This window comes from Gopherus flavomarginatus, chromosome 1 (assembly GCF_025201925.1).
Source record: "Gopherus flavomarginatus isolate rGopFla2 chromosome 1, rGopFla2.mat.asm, whole genome shotgun sequence".
Taxonomy (NCBI): domain Eukaryota; kingdom Metazoa; phylum Chordata; order Testudines; family Testudinidae; genus Gopherus; species Gopherus flavomarginatus.
Window position 1 is genome coordinate 201,146,134 of NC_066617.1, and position 18,789 is coordinate 201,164,922.

Consider the following 18,789-nt stretch of genomic DNA (forward strand, 5'->3'; position numbering starts at 1 on the left):
CATTCAAAGGGCAGGTTATGAGGCTGTAGCAAAAATAACGTTGGCAGTTTAAAAAACAATGATAATGAGGTCATCTTCAGTGGCCTCATTAGGCTGACCCTGAAATCTTTATGTGAACAAAAAGATTCAGTCCTAACTGTAAGTGCAGTCCATGATAGATAATTATGACCCTAACTACATCACAGTCAAATCTATCAGTTGCTGCTACTATTCTTCAGGATATTTAGCTATACTTGGCAGATTGTCTGAATTTGTATTAATGCCTTTTGAAGCAAAATTCATACAGGCACTTAGGTCAAAGTACAACAAGGGTTACAGGAAGGTAAATCATTCATTTTAAAAACATTGCTCCACTGATTACCTTGACTTTGTCTACACTAGTGTTTTTCTAAAAATCTCATGGCAGCTTAGCCAGAGGCATCCTCCAGACCTTCTCTGCACAGAAGTAAAGACTATGGTGGTTAACATGCCAGAAGATGCACTATACTAATTATCCTATTGGCACACCACCATTGGAGTCGCAATGGGGGCAGGGTGATAGTAAGAATTAAAAAAAAACCAACAGCTAGAGCTTTAAAGATGCCAACACTACAGTCAACACTTGGGGAATAGTGGCAGCTAATTGAATAAGGAACAAGTCAGGAAGGGAACAATAGGACAAACCTGACCACCTCAGAGTGAGATAGTGTTTGCTGTGGATCTGGGCAAATTAGTATTTCTTTCCCACAAAACTGCTGCTCCAAAATTTGTTAAAGTATGGTGATAAGAAAATGTTCAAGATCTGCTTTAGGAGTCATCTGCTTGGTAATTGCACTTCTTATTGTAATATAAATTCTCCTTTCTATTCCTCCAAGGTGTTTAGAGTATCAACCTTATCTAAGTTAATGTGTGCTTCTCTTTCTTGCGTAAGCGCATTGAGGAGTTTTAAGCATGTGACATCTTCTACACATCTATCACTATTTCCTAGTGAATATTCAATACTCTATTTATTCACAAACAATGAAGATGTGATAATCTACCCATTAGACTTATCTTCTTTATGCAGCTAACACCATGGGTATAGTTTGGGGGGAAAGTGGGGAGAGGTGTTGCCCCCCACAACAGGGCCTGCTTTATGGGTGGGTGCTATGGTTACGGAGGCAAGACTCAGTGCCCTTTACTTAATGCAACAGGACATGCCCCTGCCAGCAGCCCACCTGACCCCCAACTTCCTCCTCTTTGCCCCCTAGCAGCCTGGGGTGCTGGCTGTTTGGCAATCCAAGGTGGAGCCCACACAGGGAAGCAGCCGCCTGGCATGCAGCATCCCTGGCATGAAATACCGCAGCAGGCCTGGGAAGCACCAGAAAAAAAGGCAGCAGTAAGTCCAGCTGCAGCAGCTGGTGCCAGAGCAGCTGTAGCTCCCACACTCAGGTCTCATAGACTTTAAGGTCAAAAGGGTCCATCATGATCTAGTCTGACCTCATGCACATTGCAGGTCACAGAACCTCACTCACACCTGAAACAGATCTCTAAAGCATGATTTGAGGACATCAGTAACTCAGCCAGAGGTTAAAGACTTCAAGTTACATAGAATTCACCATTTAAGCTAGTTTAAGCCTGCAAGTGACTTGTGCCCCATGCTGCAAAGGAAAGAAAAATACTTGCATGGTCTCAGCTAATCTGACCACAGGGAAAAATTCCTTCCCAACCCCAAATATGGCAATCAGTTAGACTAGGGGTTCTCAAACTGGGGGTTCAGGATGCCTCAGTGGGTCACAAGATTATTACATGGGGGGGTTGCAAGCTGTCAGCCTCCACCCCAAACCCCCCTTTGCCTTCAGCATTTACAACGGTGTTAAATATATAAAAAAGTGTTTTTAATTTGAGGGGGGGGTCACACTCAGAGGCTTGCTATGTGAAAGGGGTCAGCAGTACAGAAGTTTGAGAACCATTGACTTAGACCCTGAACACCTGGGCAAGACCCACCAGGCAATTACCTGGGAAAGAATTATCTGTAGTAACTGAGAACACTCCCTATCTAGTGTCCCATCTCCAGCAGTTGGGGATTTTTGCTAGTGGCAGTCACAGATGAGCCACTTGCCATGAGACCATTCCCTCCAAAAACTTATCAAGCTCAGTTTTGAAGCCAGTTAGGTTTTTGATCCCATTGCTCCCCTTTGAAAGGCTGTTTCAGAACTTCACTTCTCTGATGGTTGGAAACCTTTGTCTAATTTCAAGCCTAAACTTGATGTTTATAGCCATAGCGGACAACAGCAGCAGGGAATCCCCTGCTAAACCAGCCCATGTCCTGTCACCACCAACAAATGCACAGCCCATCACAGACACAGGAGCACCCACCACTCCAGCCGGGAAGGAGAAAGCCAGTGATCCAGGAGAACTGGCTTCAGCATGTGCAAGATGTGCTGTGTCTATGTGTACGGATATTCAAACATGTTGCTGGGTCAGCCCCCCTCTCTCACTTTGCATTTCTCGTGCAAACAGGGACACACTAATACATGCACATGCATTAGACACAAACATACACAGTTCCACTCCCTCTTGTCTTGGCCTGGCAAGCTGCACCCACATAACCAAAAAGGGTCCTTGTGTGAGACATCAATGAACTTTGGGACAGGCGCCTGGCTCTGCAGACCAACGGTGACTCCACTGCAGGCCCAGCACTGCAAGCCTCAGAGAGGCACCAAATTTGACCCCCACACACAGCCCCGTTGGCCTGACTGGAGCTGTCCCCCCCAAATATAGAAGTCAAACTACACCTCTGGTCAACATCTTCCCCAGCCTCATTTCTTTCTGGTAGTGGATTTTACTACCTGTATTCCAGACCAGATCACTTCCTGAGACTGAGATCTCAATATGTAATCCTTCTATCCTCTGAAGAAGTTCTTTTTTTGACATATCTACTTTTAGATGCACATACTCAAAAGATGAACTACAAAATAAAACATGCCCACGCTGAAATCACTCGTGTCAATTGTACAGAGTTTTCAGGGCTGACCAAGCATAAATGACAATCATAGACATGTAAGGATGATCTCTTGAGGTCCTTCCAGCAAGTCCAACCCATTGGAGAGGCAGGACCAAGTACACCTCTACCTTGATACAACGCTGTCCTTGGGAGCCAAAAAAATCTTACCGCATTATAGGTGAAACTGTGTTATATTGAATTTGCTATGATCCACCGAAGTGCGCAGCCCCGGCCCCCTCTCCCCCCCACGGAGCACTGCTTTACTGCATTATATCCAAATTCGTGTTATATTGGGTCACGTTATATCGGGGTAGAGGTGTATACCTAGGCCATCCCTGACACGTTCTCATGAGCACATAGGATAAGTGCAAGAAATTTAGAATAGCAAATTTTGAATGTGACCCACTTCATAAAGCTGAGCTTACTTTTGTTTTAGGAAATTGAATAGATGTCAGTTTATCCTGGGTTCAAGGATAGAAACTGAGGAGGCAGGAGAGAACTAAAACAATGTTGCCCAATAACACATACTGCTTATCAAGCAAGGAGCAATACCATAATTTCAGAGACAACATACCATGATTCACAGTATATTGAAAGTGATAGCTGTAACTTTTAAATAGAAACATGTGGGTCTTAACTCATGAACATTCGAAATCTTAAATATTGTAGTTGTATTTACTAAAACAGTTTTACATCTAAACAGAACAATGTCTTTGGACATTACCTTTAATCTGGCTGTTGCATTAACTAATTAACTGAAGATGGAATTTACTAGTTGGTCGTTGTGATAAATATGTACTTTCAACTACAGAGAATACTATATATACACATACCCATAGCAGATCTGAATCTAGGCTGTTAGTTGTACACGTCAGCAGAACAGCAGCTGGCTACACTGACACTTACTGGAAAAGCTACCTCAATAAAGTCTGATTAAGTTAGTGGGTCTAGATCTCTTGCCTTTTGAGTCCGTGCTCGCTCTTCCCCCATAAGCCCTGAAATTTTAGTGGTTTGCCAAGGAAGAATCTTTAGAAGCAGTTGCTTCAGAAGCGCAAGCAGAAAAGGCCAAAGGGAGCAACTTTTTTAAGATGGGTGTTCTGGATTTTCAGTCCCAGCCACTCCAGGGTCTGAAGGACACATTGACCTTTCTAGAAGTAACTTCAGGTGAAATTGTCTAGCCTTTTGGGTTCCCTTTGAGGACACTTTACAGAAGTGCACCTCACTATAACAAAATCTGGGTAAACTTCTGAAGGCCGTACATTCAACTTGTGGCATTTCTTTTGTCTGTATATAATGTGATAAACCTTGAATGGACAAATCCAGTCAATTCCAACATTTTAGGGAATGTACTAGTCTAGGCATCAATGGCTGGAATCCTGATGATTTTGGGGGGAAAAAAATCAGAAAACCAGGAGAAAAACGGGGGACACCTGAAGCGCCTGCTGTCTATTTAGCATAACCATAGCTTCAAGCACCTCTGCAATTCTCTATAGATCAAACTGATGGCACCCATTAATGTCTGGCAAGTGAGAAGGAACTGAGGGGCAGTTTGGGTGGTCTGACCTTTTATGCCATCAGGTATGAGGGACAAAGACACTCAGGCCACAAGTGTGGCCCAAAGAATCCAGAGTGAATTGGACACATGCTCACCAACAGTGGAACACAAATAGAAAAGCACTTGAAGCAGCTTCTAAATATTATCTGACCACAAGACAAGTTCAACTTCAGTAAAGTAACACTAAGGAGGGACAAAAATAATCACTATGGGGCCATGATAGTTGATTACTCAAGAAGAGTATTTAAAAGGGTACGAGGAAAAGTAAAAAACTGTGGTCAGAAGATGATGAAAAAAATCTTACATGGCTAATGCTGAAGGAAAATAAATTTCACTCAAGTTTGGAGAAGTTGTATAGCAATTCCTACTAGTGAAATAATTTCACTGAAGCAGTTAATTTGAGTTGCACCTTATGCAATGCAGCCACAAATTAGCTATAGCCCAATTATAATCTATGCACTCAATCTATCAGAGAGCCTTTCGCAAATAAATTGGTGTTCATTGTTTATTTGAAATAGAAATAGACAAATGGAAATAAATAGCATGATTTGATTTCACTGATTGGTTATGAATAGAGCGTGCCGCTGCCTGCTGACAAATCTGTGTTAACTACCACAGCCTAGGTTATACTTGGAACAAAAAAAATTTGTACAGTTTGACATTTTGCCCAAAGTTTCAAAGGACAAAAAGTGCACCAAGTCCTGAAGTAAGAAAGCCAGCAAATCACTGATGTAATTTCTTTTTTAGTTTTATTAGAAATGTATTTACAAGACTTTAAACATTTCACATTGATTGCCCAAGTATCTTGGTTTCATAAACAAATTTATAAACTAATTCTAAGTTTTGTAATATATTAGAACACAAGCCTTTAAATAAAAATCAAACAATTACAAAAACGATATCAGAACCAGGTAACACTCAGACTAGAGCACTTAACTAAATGTATTAAGTTTAGCTTATATTTAAGCATACATTTTTAACTTGTTCTTCATCTCAAACAAGGTTGAAGGGCTATTCACAATATTTTTTTAAGCTTCACAATAACTGCATTTTTTCCCCCAAGATGTTCTATGCAAAGTCTGTTGTGTTTTTTTTTTTTTTTAAGTCTCCAGTAAAGAAAAAGTTAATAAATTCTGGCTGATCCAAGGCTAGAATGCAGAACCTGCTACATTTAAATCCTACTGCTCAATGCCTAGCAGCACAAGTCAAGGAAAGGCTGTAAAAATAAAATGATGAACAATTCAATCATCATTTCTCCAAGAAAGTTCAGGGTTAGCTTGTTACTTTAGTTTTAGGAAATTGAATAGATGTCAGTTCAGCAGATAATTTTGGATGACTCTCTCAGATACTGGCAAAAGGGCTACCCAAGTTATACCATGATACTAGTCATGCCTGCTGAAATCCAAACAGCACTAGTCAGCTTCAGAACCTATTTAACTACCCTTTTAAGTAGAAGTTGCCCAGAGCCTGGGCAGGGAGACAGAAAAACATATATACCAAATATATTAGTAGCATGGATGTCAGCAGAAGGGAATATTTTAATTTTACGTACATCATCCCACAAGTCAGTGTTTTATTCCATTAGAAAGACTGATGAAGCTTTTGTGCTATTCACTGGAAGGCTTCTGCAGCAATCCAACAGATTCTGGAGATTATGAAAGCAAGCTTTCCATGAAGTGTTCCCAGTAATCAGCTACATACATGAAGTTTCTTTCAGTTATTATGACGTGATGCAAAACTTGATTCAACTACAGACAATCTTGCCTCTAGTGCTTTCAGTATGGTTTCTGCCTGTAAATAAATTGGAAAAAATCTCCCAGAAATATGAATTTACAAAAGAAAACAAATTAACACCACAATGATAGCTACATAACTAGTATTGACCACAAGAGATCCATTACATTTCTGTTTTCAATCTTTACTCATCATCCTCACTAAAAGTAAGAGTTTATATAATGTTTGGAGCTTTGGTTAATTCTGACAACCTACTGTAGCAATGTAGCCACCGCATCTATCCTAGAGTTATCTGACACTTGGCTGAAAGTTTCACTGTGTTCATCTTTTGTAATACAAGTTTAGCTTCTCTCAGAGGTTTTGTTCATGTGTTCTCTTAAGTATTGTCCTGGCTGCAAGATTATGGAATGATAGGAGCCCAGACCTCTCCAAAGCTCAAAAGAAGGCATTTCTATAATTAAAAATATTTTGTATAACACTGGAAATATATTTCAAGTTTGCTTAAATATGAGAAATTATTTTACTTTATGACTTCAAACCAAGCTGGTCAGAAATTCAAAAAAGCATCAGTGACAAGGTTTTTGTTTGTAAAAACTGCATCTAGAGAGAAATTCTGAAGTACATACACACAAAAGGCTATAGTTAACTATATAAAAATGAAACATGACAATATGCATGAAAATTAAAATCAGTTTGGCTGAACTCATATGTGATTAGGGAGATTTACAGCCAAATCAAGAATAATCCCACTTAAATTGTAGTTAACTCTGAATTACTTAAAACAAAATCTTACCCTTTCTATTGCCTCTTCTAAGCCAGCTCGACTTTCAAGAGTTAAAGGTTCATCATCAGTTACAGCTTGTTTTTCTGAGGATCCTAGGATGTAACTAATATGGTAGAGTTACAGTTCACATGATTGTCAGTCATAATGCAAAACAAGGAAACCAATTTACAGAGCTACTTTTATTGCAAAATGGTTCTTTATGACAGTGTGAAGTACTGCAGTAATCAAAAAAGCATATGCTATTAATCAATGTGAGCAAAATATTGATTTTTTTAAATAAAAACAGAATTAAGTCATACTGGATTATTTTAACTAAAAAAACTATTTAAATTTTTAATTATGACAACTTATGTTAAGGCCTCAACTATCTATTGTCTATTAATCTAAATTGAAGTAATTGTAAGCAGAACATGGTTGCTGTGAAGTTTTAAAGAATGTCAAACCACTGAATTAGTGGAAGTCACTGCATAAGTAACAGCCTGCTGAAATGCTAAGCCATCTTTAACAGTAGAAGCCTCTTCTGCAGGTGCAGAGAACATTTTCTTCATTTCGGTTTATCAATCTAATTCAGTTCAATGACTGATTCATTCAAAGTTAAGAAACTAGTTGGGAGTTGAAAGAATAAGGACACAGTTTTCCTCTTCCAATATATTAATAAAAACTAGGTATGAGAGAATGAGATAGAATGGTTACTAACCTTTCTGTAACTGTTGTTCTTCGAGATGTGCTGCACATGTCCATTCCCATGTAGGTGCGTGCATGCCCTGAGAACAGTTGCTGGAAATTTCACCCCTAGTGGTATTCATCAGGTCAGCTCTAATGCCCTTTGGTGCTGTATGCATACAGCACTGGTATAAAGGGGACTGCTTACCCCATTCCCTTTCAGTTTCTTCTTGACGACCGCCTCCAAAGAGGGGACAGAGGGTGGGTCTTGGAATGGACATGAGCAACATCTTGAAAAACAAGTTATGGAAAGTAACAGGTTTTTATTCTTTGCATGCTTGCACATGTCCATTCCCACACAGGTGACTCAAGCACTTGTATAGGAGGTGGATTTGGAGTTTAAGGACAGGCTGACTGCTAAACTGCCTGGCCAAAGCCAGCATCCTCTCTAGCCTGTTGAATAATGGCACAGTGCATCATTAGTTCACGACTGGATGACCAGATCGCTGCCCTGCAGATGACCTGAATCAGAACTTGCACTAGGAAAGCTACGGAGGCAGCTTGGGATCTTGTAGAGTGAGCTGTAAGGATAGCCGGGGCGGGATGTCTGCGAGCTTGTAAAACACCTGGATACACAAGATGATCCATGAAGAGAGTTTCTGTGCAGGGATAAGGAGAGCTTTCGTTCTTTCTGCTATCATTATGAATAGTTGAGAAGACCTGCAGAACAGCTTGGTCCTTTACACATAGAAAGCTAAGACCCTCCAGACATCCAGTAAGTAGAGACGCTGTTCTTCTCTATTTGCATGTGGTTTAGGGTAGAATACCAGTAAAAAGTTTGTCTCAGTTCCACTGTAGTCAAGCAACTTTAGGAAGGAACAACTGATGTCGCCACAGCTGTACCTTGTCCTTAACAAAGATTGTGTATGGAGAATCCAATATGAGGGCCTGGATCTCAGTGACAATGAGCATGACGCTAATGGTTCAAACAGGGGCTCAGTGAGCTTTGATAGGACAAGGCTCAAGTCCCAGTCAGGATGGGATCTCTGGAGCAGCTCTTGATTAACCAGTTGTATAGATACAGAAAGACACGGACTCCTTTTTTCTGAGAAAAGCTGCTACCACTGCCACACATTTGGTGAAGATTCATGGGGCAGCCGACAGGCCAAACAGGAGCACCGAGAACTGATAACAAGCTTGATTCAGTATAAACCTTAAGAAGCATCTGTAGCAGTGGAAGATTGAGATGTGGAAATTAGTTTCCTTTAGATCGAGGACAGCATACCAGTCCCCTGGATCCAGCAAGGGGATGATGGAGGCCAAGGAGACCATGCAGAACATTAAGTTCTTGAGGTAACAGTCTAAAATGTATCTGAGCCCACCTATAGCTTTGGGATTAGGAAGTAAAGGGAGTATGACCCCTTCCCTCTCACGTTAGCCAGAATCTCTTCTAGGGCTCCCATGCAAAGGCGGGATTGACTTCCTGTTGCAACAATAGCTCATGAGAAGAGTCCCTGAAGGGGGACTTAGGGGAGGGGAAGAAAGAAATTGGATGGTGTAACCCAGTCCTATTGTGTTAAGGACCTAGTGGTCCAATGTAAGCTGAGTCCAGGCATCCAAGAAGTAGGAAAGGCGATTGAAAAATAAGGGGGGTAGCTGGTTCCGATGCAGGGGGGATAGCGGTGCCAAACCTGGAGCATCTCGTCAAAACAGATCCCAAGTGCATGGGTCCTGGTTGAGTGAGGCCTGCTGACAAGGTCAGGGGAGGAAGTCTGTGTCTAAACACCCTATATTCCCTCGTATGTTGGTCCTGCCTAGGAGGCTCACAGAAGTAGCAGGCTGTCTGTTGTGGCCTGTACTGCTTTCTTCACTCTGCTGGCACATTAAGTCCCAGGGATTTCAAGGTTGCTTTTGAGTCCTTGAGGCCATGCAGCCTGTGATCCATTTGCTCCAAAAGAGTGATGTTCCCTCAAACGGGAGGCCTTGAATCATTTCTTGAACTTTTTTAGGTAGCTGTGAGGACTGCAACCACGAACTCCTCTGCATTGTCACCACAGTAGCCATTGATCTGGCTGCAGAATCAGCAGCATGCAGGAAGGCACAAGCCAGTTTTCTCTTCCTTAACAAGGGAGGAAACAACCTACATGGAGTCCTGTGTGAGGAGAAGGTCCTCGAATTTAATCATGGACTCCCACATATTAAAATCATAATGACCCAGCAAGGCTTGCTGGTTTGCTATGCAAAGATGAAGACCCCCTGTGAAATATGCCTTCCATTCGAACAGGCGCAGTTTCATTGGTTCCTTTGCCTTAGGCATAGGAGCAGTCTTTCCCTGGTGGTCCTTCTCACTGGCAGCTGCAACAACCAGGAATCCCAGTGGAAGGTGAGAGGGGGAAAATACTTGTAAAATACTTGTGCTCTGTGCGCTTTGCTGTCAGAGGGAGAGAGGCAGGGGTTTGCCACAGTGCCTTGATCGGTTTCATAGTGGCATCATGCAGAGGTAGGGCCACTCTAGAGGGTCTCACAGTTGATAAGATGTCCAGGAGTCTATGTGTAATCTCTTCAAGTTGGAGGCTAACCGCTTTCATAAGATGTACAAGGATTTGTTGTTGTCTTGCAGATGGGAGGACCTTGGTGTCACTAATGCCTTATCTGGAGAGGACATTAGGATAGACTGCAGAGCCTCTGTAGGTTCCTCGGTTTCTGCCAAGGCCCAGTGGGCTTCCTCCCAAGGCACAGTACTGCAGAAGATGGGGCCATGGTATAATATGAACAACCCAGAGAGCCGCAACGTCAACTTTTTCAGACTTGAAGGTCAGGTCCTATTCCTCTCCTTGACAAAAGATACTGACCTGTCGTGTGGAGCCGCTGGGAGCCAGAAACAGTTTAGTAGGCAAACTTGTGGATGATAATAGGGACTTCCCCCTAGACTGTGGTCACAGCCCCAGGTGAGGCTCAGGGGGTGGCTCCCTGCCTCTCTGTGGCACTGGTGGTGCAGAGTTTCGATCCTCCGGGGATCCCAGTACTGGTAGCGTGAGAAGGTCCTTGGCTACTGCGAACACCTCAGGAATTGACAGCACCATGAGCTGGCTAGTGCGTTGTCTATTGTGACATTGCTCCTCTGTATGTGTCAAGAGAAGCTTGCTGTGGCATTGGACTTGCCAACACCTGATGCTGTAGTGCCAGGGGAGACAAGTTCAGATCTTGTTCTCTTCCTGTCTCCCTTAGATTTTGGCAGCGGAGACCTGGTTTTCTCTTGTTCCTTGCAGTGCTTCTTAGGCACAGAGGAGGGCAATCAGTGCCAAGAGTATCAAGTCAATGGAGAAATGCTCCACACTAAAGCTGAGGTGCTTGATGCCGAGTCCAAGCACAGCTCCAAACCAGGCTTTAAGGCTGCATCCATGAGGACCTTCAGTTGGGCCACTTGCTCCCTTTTGGTCTACAGCCTGAAGTCTCTGCAGATTTGGCAGCAGCTTTCCTATGAGCTTCCTGCAGGCACTTGAGACAGCTCAAGTGGGGGTCGCTCAAGGGCATAACTTACAGCAGGCAGTGCAGGGCTTGAAACCCGGGATGCCCTGACACTAGCAAGGTGGACAATCCTGCAAGCCAAGTGTGGAGGTGTCCAAGCGATCTAAAACTACTAAAAACTATTAACTTTAATCACCATTTACACCAAAACAAGCATGAAAAACCAATAGGAGAAAACTGCCTAAGAGCAATGAAGGATTCCAGCCAACCGTCACAGGCAGTAAGAAGAAACTGAAGGGAAATGGGGTCGGCAGGGCCCTTTGTACCAGTGTCATGTGCATGCAGCAACAGAGTGTGCTAGAGTCAACTCAATGGATACCACTAGGAGAAAAATTTCCAGCAACAGTGCTTGAGGAATACATGCACCGATGTGGGAATGGACATGTGCAAACACTCGAAGAAGAGCTATTAGTTCTAAATTCATGAAGAACGTGATGACCAGAACCAATCAGTTCAATTCACTAACTAAAGCTAATACTTCCTTTATTAGGGGAGTTGTAAATGCAAAAAAAACTCTTAATAAAAATATCTTACATATCCAGCATATTTAAGGTAGTTTTATTTAACTAAAAGAATTCAAAAAGCTATTTTGTGCATCTTAACTGAATTTGAATTTCCACAGAAATAGTGCTTAAATCACAAGTAAAAAATTAACAATCCCAATAAACTTATATTAAGCTATATAACTGGTTAAACATACAGATAGCATATGCTCCTGGTTAGCAAAAAGCACAAAAATTAGCTGCAAATCAACATGTTTTAATGGTTAGCAACTAATAAGAATGAACCTTGCCTTAGGAAAAGAATTAATCTTGTTTTGCCTTTGTATTTTTAAGAGACATTTAAAATCAGTCCACATTGTTAAACAACTTAGTCCAGGATTTAGATACTGAAGAATGTTTTAAAATCAACTATTTAGCATAATGAAAAACATTTTAAACATTGTAGCTATGTTGGCACCTGAACTTCCAGCTTTAAGCACAAGGCCAATGCATCAGCACACCCACATTTCACCACACTGTCATCCTGCTAACTTTGTCCTTGAAGTTAGATAGAACAATTTTTACTTAAGATAGATCTGAATCCATTTGCACTTAGTGACCAGTCACTGTGATATCTATGAGCAGTGTCTTTGGAATGAGACTGGGAGTAGAGGAACCTTCTCACTGTGTTGGGTACCTAGTATAATTTTATACACTTGTGAGTTGTATTCTATAAAAGAACACCCAAAATATGTAAATATCAGGTCTTAGGCAATATTATATTGTACATGGAATGTTTTCACAACTGAAGTGCTGTGGTACAGGAGACATTAACAGAGAACACTGCTCTTGAACAAAAGGAATTTAGAGGGGTAATCCATGACCTTCTCCAAATACCCACTCCCATCCTCTCCCTCACACAAGTTTTGCACAATTATCTGATCACTAAAAGTGTTAGTAATGATCTCAAACTACTTGGCACTCAATCTAAAAGACAAAAACCAATTCGCATATTTGTCTGACCACTTGGACCATCAGGTCTCATCCTTACCTTTCAATAGAGTCAACAGTGAAGCAAAATAAGTCTCGCTTATAGTCAAGATGTTTTGGGGTGCATCTGTAGATGTTCCCAAGGGTCATTGAACAGCCAGAGCAGAATAAAGTTTCAATCATGCTGTAAACAAATATGTAACCACTTCTTTAGAAAACATTTAAATTGATTCTAATTCATTCACTCATAGTCTTAGAAGAGATTTATATATATCTTTGTTTCATTTGTATTCCAAACATACCACCTTTGAACCCTATCCAGGATCTTACCAAGGAACATTCCTCATCTATATAGCAGTGTACATTAGACTATCCTACAGAAAACTGACTTCCAAACTGGTACTTTGCTTCAGCTTACCCTGTCTCCCTCCCAAGCAGTATTTTGTCATATTAAGCAAGCTCCTTTGCACTTGCCCTATGCGGGGCCTTATAGGAGAGTTTGCCTATTGCTCAACTGAGATTTGTTGGGCCTTTTTGATCATAAACTAACTGAACAATTTCTTCCATGTTTGTTCCCTGGTTAAGATTTGTGAAGCAGACACTTTGAAGTCACCGAGCCAAACTCTTCGGATTGGGAGAGTCTCTCCAGCAGCAAGGCCAACAGCCGCACCAACGCTGCACCTTTACCAGCGGTTTCAAACACAGCGCGCAGCTGCCCCGGGGAGTCGCCGGCCCGAGGGATCAGAGAGTGGCTGAGGCGGGGCCGTGCAGGGGATGCTCTGGGCAGATCCCAGCCGTGACTCGGGGCTGCCGGACTCCCCTAGGCCTGGGGCGCCCCGCGGTCACTCACCATCCGCACTCGCCGGGCCGGCTGGAGAGTTTCTGCTCCTTCTCCACCGACACGTTGGGGGAGGCGCCTGCAACAGACAGACGGGGACCAACCGTCACCAACGGTCGCGGGGCGCGGCGGGAAGGGGCTCGCACAGCGGCGCGGCGGGGGAGGGGCTGGAGCCGGCACGCGCCGGGGCACTCACTGCGCAGCAGGACGCAGCCGGTCTCCTCGTCGTTGGCCACCCAGCCCAGCGTGTCCCCCACAGGCCGCTTGCAGCCGGCGCACAGGAACACCATGGGCAGCTCCTCCTGCTCCTCCGGGCCCGCCGCCGCCGCCCCGGGGCTGCTCTCCGCCTCCAGCAGCGACAGCGACGCGTCCAGCCCCGCGCCCGGCGGCACGTACTGCGCGCCCGCCATCCCCGCCTTCAAACCGCCCGCCCGCGGCCAGCGCCGGAACCGGAAGCCACACGCACGCGCGGGGCCCTAACGGGCAGAGCCCCGCCCTCTCCCCAAGGGAGGGGACAAGGAGGAGCCCGGCTGGGAAAGCCCCGCCCCCTTTCCTGTCTCGGAAGGGCGGGGACGGAGAAGAGCCCCGCCCCTTCCCGGCTGTAGTGTGGGGGAGGGGCTGCCTTGTCGGGTGTCTGCGCTGCAGCCGCTGTACCCAGAGTCACATTGGGCCCCCTGTGGCCGGGGCGGCTCAGGCGCAGGCTGGTAGTGGCTAGTTTCTACAGTGAAAACAAGAGGAGTCCTTGGGGCACCTTAGACACTAACACATTTATTTGGGCCTAAGCTTTCATGGGCTAAAACCCACTTCATCAGATGCATGGAGTGGAACATACAGTAAGACGTGCAGTGAGAGGCACAGGGAGGCTGCAGGGGGTGCCCAGCAGGGACTGCCCTGCGAAGGTTGCGGCTGCTAATCGCCTCTGGAACATTCTTCCAGTCTGCTCAGGAACAGTGGCCTGTGCAGAAAGCTGCAGGCAGGGACTTTCTTTCAAGATCACAGTAGGGGATGTGGAAATGCCCACAGTACTCCTGGGAGACCTGGCTTACCCCTTACAGCCCTGGCTTATGAAACCTTACACAGGGCACCTGGACAGCAGTAAGGAGCATTTTAACAACAGGCTGAGCAGGTGCTGCATGGTAGTCGACTGTGCCTTTGACAGTTTGAAAGCTCACTAGCGGTGTCTCAATGGCAGGCTAGACCTTACTGAGGATATTATTCCTAGGTAATACACAGAAGAGGGATTGTTACAGTCCAGCAAATGATTGAAACATTTCAGTAACAAGGGCCTTTTGCAACATAGCAATCACTTTCTCACTGACTCTAGGCACATAGCTCTGCAAGCGCCCCAGTCATGGTGAGTGTCGGGAGTGTGGGGAAGGCAGTTGTGCGTACAGACAAAATGGTCACAGCTTGCAGGGCAGCTTTGCAGGGAACTAATTCTAATATTATCACACTTTTCCACAGGTGGCCAACTTGCTTGCTGACATCTCACTGCTGCGAATGAGGAGGGAAACCAGGGCACAACTACTGCATGCTTGCGACTTTCACCCCAGTCTATATGCAGCTCAACTATGTGCCGCTTTGGTCCCAGCTCCAGTGATTGCTAAATGGCATGGTACAGTTTCCTACAGTGGGAGAGCTAACAAGGCTGGAATCCCTTGGAATCTGCCGCAGAGGATTAACATGTATCTCTTGGAAACTTTCCAGAGCCTCTCTCTGGAGGATTCTCTGCAGGTCTCGATGTCCATCAACACCCTGGCCATGCAGATTAGCTGCATAGGGCAATGTCCAGCTTACATAAAACACTTCCTGCCTCCCACTTTTCGATTCCCTACACAAGCCACAGCAACTTATCCAACATCTCATTGGCTTCCTGCTTCCCACAGAGCACTTATGGAGTGGAGAAAAGTTCCTGGCTCCCTGCCCCACCAGGTCAGGTGACCCCACTGGGAACCTCACATCCTCTTCTACTTCTTCATCCTCCAGGTTACCCTCTCTTTCTGCTGCCTCTGATGTATCCACGGGGCTATCGGTGATGGAGGTGGGGTCACCACCTAGGATAGCATTCAGCTTCTTGTAGAAATGGCAGGTCTTAGGTGCACCACAGGAACGATGGTTTGCCTCCCACGCCTTATGGTATGCCCGCCTCGGTTCCTTTATTTTCTCTCTTCATTGCTGTGTGTCCCGATCATAGCGCTTTTCGCACAAGCCTCGAGAAATCTGCCCATATGTGTCCCGATACCTACGGTTCAATGGTAGCTGTGACTGAACAACTCCTCTCCCCATATACTGATCAGATCCAACAGCTCAGCTGTGGTCCAAGTGGGAGCGTGTTTGATGCAATAGCCAGCCATGCTTACCTGGGAAGCCACCTAGGAAGCTCACACGGGAAGCCAGCAAGCAGGAAATGAGATTTAACATTCCCAGGGCTTGCGAAAGGGAAGGGTGAGTTGGCTGCAGGGCAGCGGAGTTCAAACCGCTGACCAGAGCAGCAGCATGGGAATTGTGGGACACTTTCTGAAGGCCAATAAAATCATGGAAAAAAAACATGGCGTCTACACTGGCTGTTTGTCGACAATTAAGGGAGAGGAAAAGGCAAAAGTCACTCGCAGGGGTGGAAGTTTGTCGCCAAAACTGGGCGGGTTTTTTTGGCAAAAGTCCCATTGCAGTGTGTACGTTATCACTGTTTTGTTGCCAAAAGGCAGCTTTTGTTGACAAAACTTGCCAGTGTAGACAAGCCCTAAGGATGTAGCCATACCTCATGTGGGTCCAGGAGCAGATTGGGAGGAAAGCAGGGAGCCGTGAAGGAGCTATGAGCAAGCCACTGGGACTTGGGAGGGTTGAGGGAGGGAAACATTGTTCAAGTTTTTCCTCCAAATAAGCCAGCATTTTGGGGCTGATGGTGCAATGTAAATTTTAGGTTATTTTTTCTGTTTTCCCTTCTAAACAGAGTGTAAGCTAACATGCACTAGAATGCACACAGAAATGGTGACCTCATGACTTATTTGAGGACTGGTCTGTGCACACTTTTTCACATGTTCCTAACAGCTCAGCGGGACCAGGGCCGGCTCCAGGGTTTTTGCCACCCCAAGTAGCAAAAAGAAAAAAAGAAAAAAAAAGCCACGATCGCGATCTATAGCTCTACAGCCACCGCTTCAGTCTTCGGCGGCAATTTGGGGGCTGGTCCTTCACTCCAACAGGGAGTGAGGTACCCGCGGCCGAAGACCTGGACGTGCTGCCCCTCGCCATTGGCCACCCCAAGCAGCTGCTTGCTGGGCTGGTGCCTGGAGCCGGCCCTGAGCAGGACAAGAACCTTACTATTGGGTGGGGAAAAACAGGCCTGACAGAAGAAAACTGAGTTAAAAGGAACAAGCAACTTAAGAATCAAACTGAATCAAATGATTTTACCTTCTCTTGTACAAACTACTTTACTGTAACTAAAAATGTTAGCGGGAAAATAATTCTTTCTGTTTTTTTTTCTTTTTTGCATACTTCAAACATTTGATACAGCTTTATTCAAAGTCACTTTCACTGCTTCTCCTTCTCAGTCAGTTTTCCCTGGGTCTTTCACAAAGCTGCAGGAGAGAGAAAACATCTTAAAGATAGGACAGTTATGACTGTAAACTCATAAAAACTGGTAGGGAGAGTCTCAGGAAGGAAGAATGGATCAGTGGTTAGAGTTCTGGCCTGGGCTGTGGGAGATGTGCATTCAATTTTTGCTCTGCCACAGACTTCCTGTGTGACTCTGGGCTAGACACATAGGGTATGCCCAGTGGTGAGCTGGAGCCGGTTCCCACCGGTTTGCGGGAACCAGTTGTAAAATTTAGAAGCCATTTTAGAACTGGTTGTTCCGCGAGAGGGAACTGGTTCAACAAGGGCTTTTAAATTAAACAAAAGCTCCAGCAGCTCCCTGCCCTTCCCTTGGCCCCAGCTTACCTCACTCCGCCTCTGCCTCCTCCTCTGAACACTCCCCCGGCTTCTCCTCCCTCTCCCCGGCTTCCCGCAAATCAGCTGTTCTCGTGGGAAGCCTGGGAGGGCTGAGAAGGAAGCAGCAGTTTTCCGCAGGTGAGCTGGGACGGGGAAGCGAGGAGGACTCCAGGCGCCGCATGGCTCTGGCCTGGACCCCGACCTTGTCCCCAGGCAGCGCGGCTCTGGCCCAGCCCCCGGGGCCGGCCCCAACCGCAGCCAGCTGGGCTCCCAGGCTCCGGCCCGTGGGCCCGGCCCTGGCCAGTTGGGCACCCCAGCCGGCTGAGCCGCTCCAGCCCGGCCCCAGCTGAGCGGCTCCGGACTGCAGCCCTGTCCCAGTCCCCACCTCCAGACAGCGTGGTAAGGGGCAGGGAGGGGGTGTTGGATAGAGAGCAGGAGAGTTGAGGTGGTAGATTAGTGTCGGGGCTGTCAAAGGGCAGGGAACAGGGGGATTGAATGGGGACAAGGGTCCCGGGGGGGGGCAGTCAGGAAGGGGCAGGGGTTGGATGGGGCAGTGGGGGGCAGTCAAGGGTAGGGATTCCAGGGGCAGTCAGGGGACAGAGAGAAGGGGTGTGTTGGATGGGACAGGGGTCCTGGGGGTCCATCAGGAATGAGAGGAGGGGTTAGATGGGGCAGCAGGGGGCAGTCAGGGGACAAGGAGGAGGGGGGCTGTCAAGGAACATCGGGGTTGGATGGGTCAGGAGTCTCAGGGGCGTGGGTGTGGGCATGACGCCCTCTTGGGGTGAGCGAGAGGGAACCGGTTGTTAATATTTTGTCAGCTCATCACTGAGTATGCCCATGCTACAGTGCACAGCTATGGCACTGTAGTGTAGATCTTTCCTACATCAAGAGGAGGAGGTTTTCCATCAATGTAATTAATCCACCTCTCCAAGATGTGGTAGCAATGTCAATGGAAGAATTTCTCCATCAACCTACTCATGTCTACATCAGGGCTTACGTAGACCAAACTACAATGCTCAAGGCATGAAATTTTTCACAGCCCCAAGCGACTTAGCTAGGCTGATCTAAGGATAGAGCAGGCCTCAGGCCTGGTCTACACTAGTAGGGGGGATCGACCTAAGGGTATGTCCACACTACCCGCCGGATCGGCGGGTAGCGATTGATCCCCAAACACTCTGCCGTCAACTCCGGAACTCCACCAGGGCAAAAGGTGAAAGTGGAGTTGTCAGGGGAGCTGTGACCATCAATCCTGTGCCATGAGGACGGGAGGTAAGTCGATCTAAGATACATAGACTTCAGCTACACTATTCTCGTACCTGAAGT

The 18,789-nt window shown here is 45.7% G+C and overlaps 1 protein-coding gene across 1 annotated transcript; it reads right to left on the minus strand.

Moving 5' to 3' along the window:
* Nucleotides 1-5,252: 5,252 nt before the first annotated feature.
* On the minus strand, nucleotides 5,253-13,961 carry MIS18A (MIS18 kinetochore protein A). Its single transcript, XM_050962168.1, has 5 exons — nucleotides 13,736-13,961; nucleotides 13,552-13,618; nucleotides 12,763-12,885; nucleotides 7,048-7,141; nucleotides 5,253-6,311 (listed from the first exon to the last, which is right to left on the minus strand). Exons 1-5 carry the CDS (start codon nucleotides 13,947-13,949, stop codon nucleotides 6,234-6,236), a joined length of 576 nt encoding a protein of 191 aa, XP_050818125.1. The 5' UTR covers nucleotides 13,950-13,961; the 3' UTR covers nucleotides 5,253-6,233.
* Nucleotides 13,962-18,789: the final 4,828 nt, after the last annotated feature.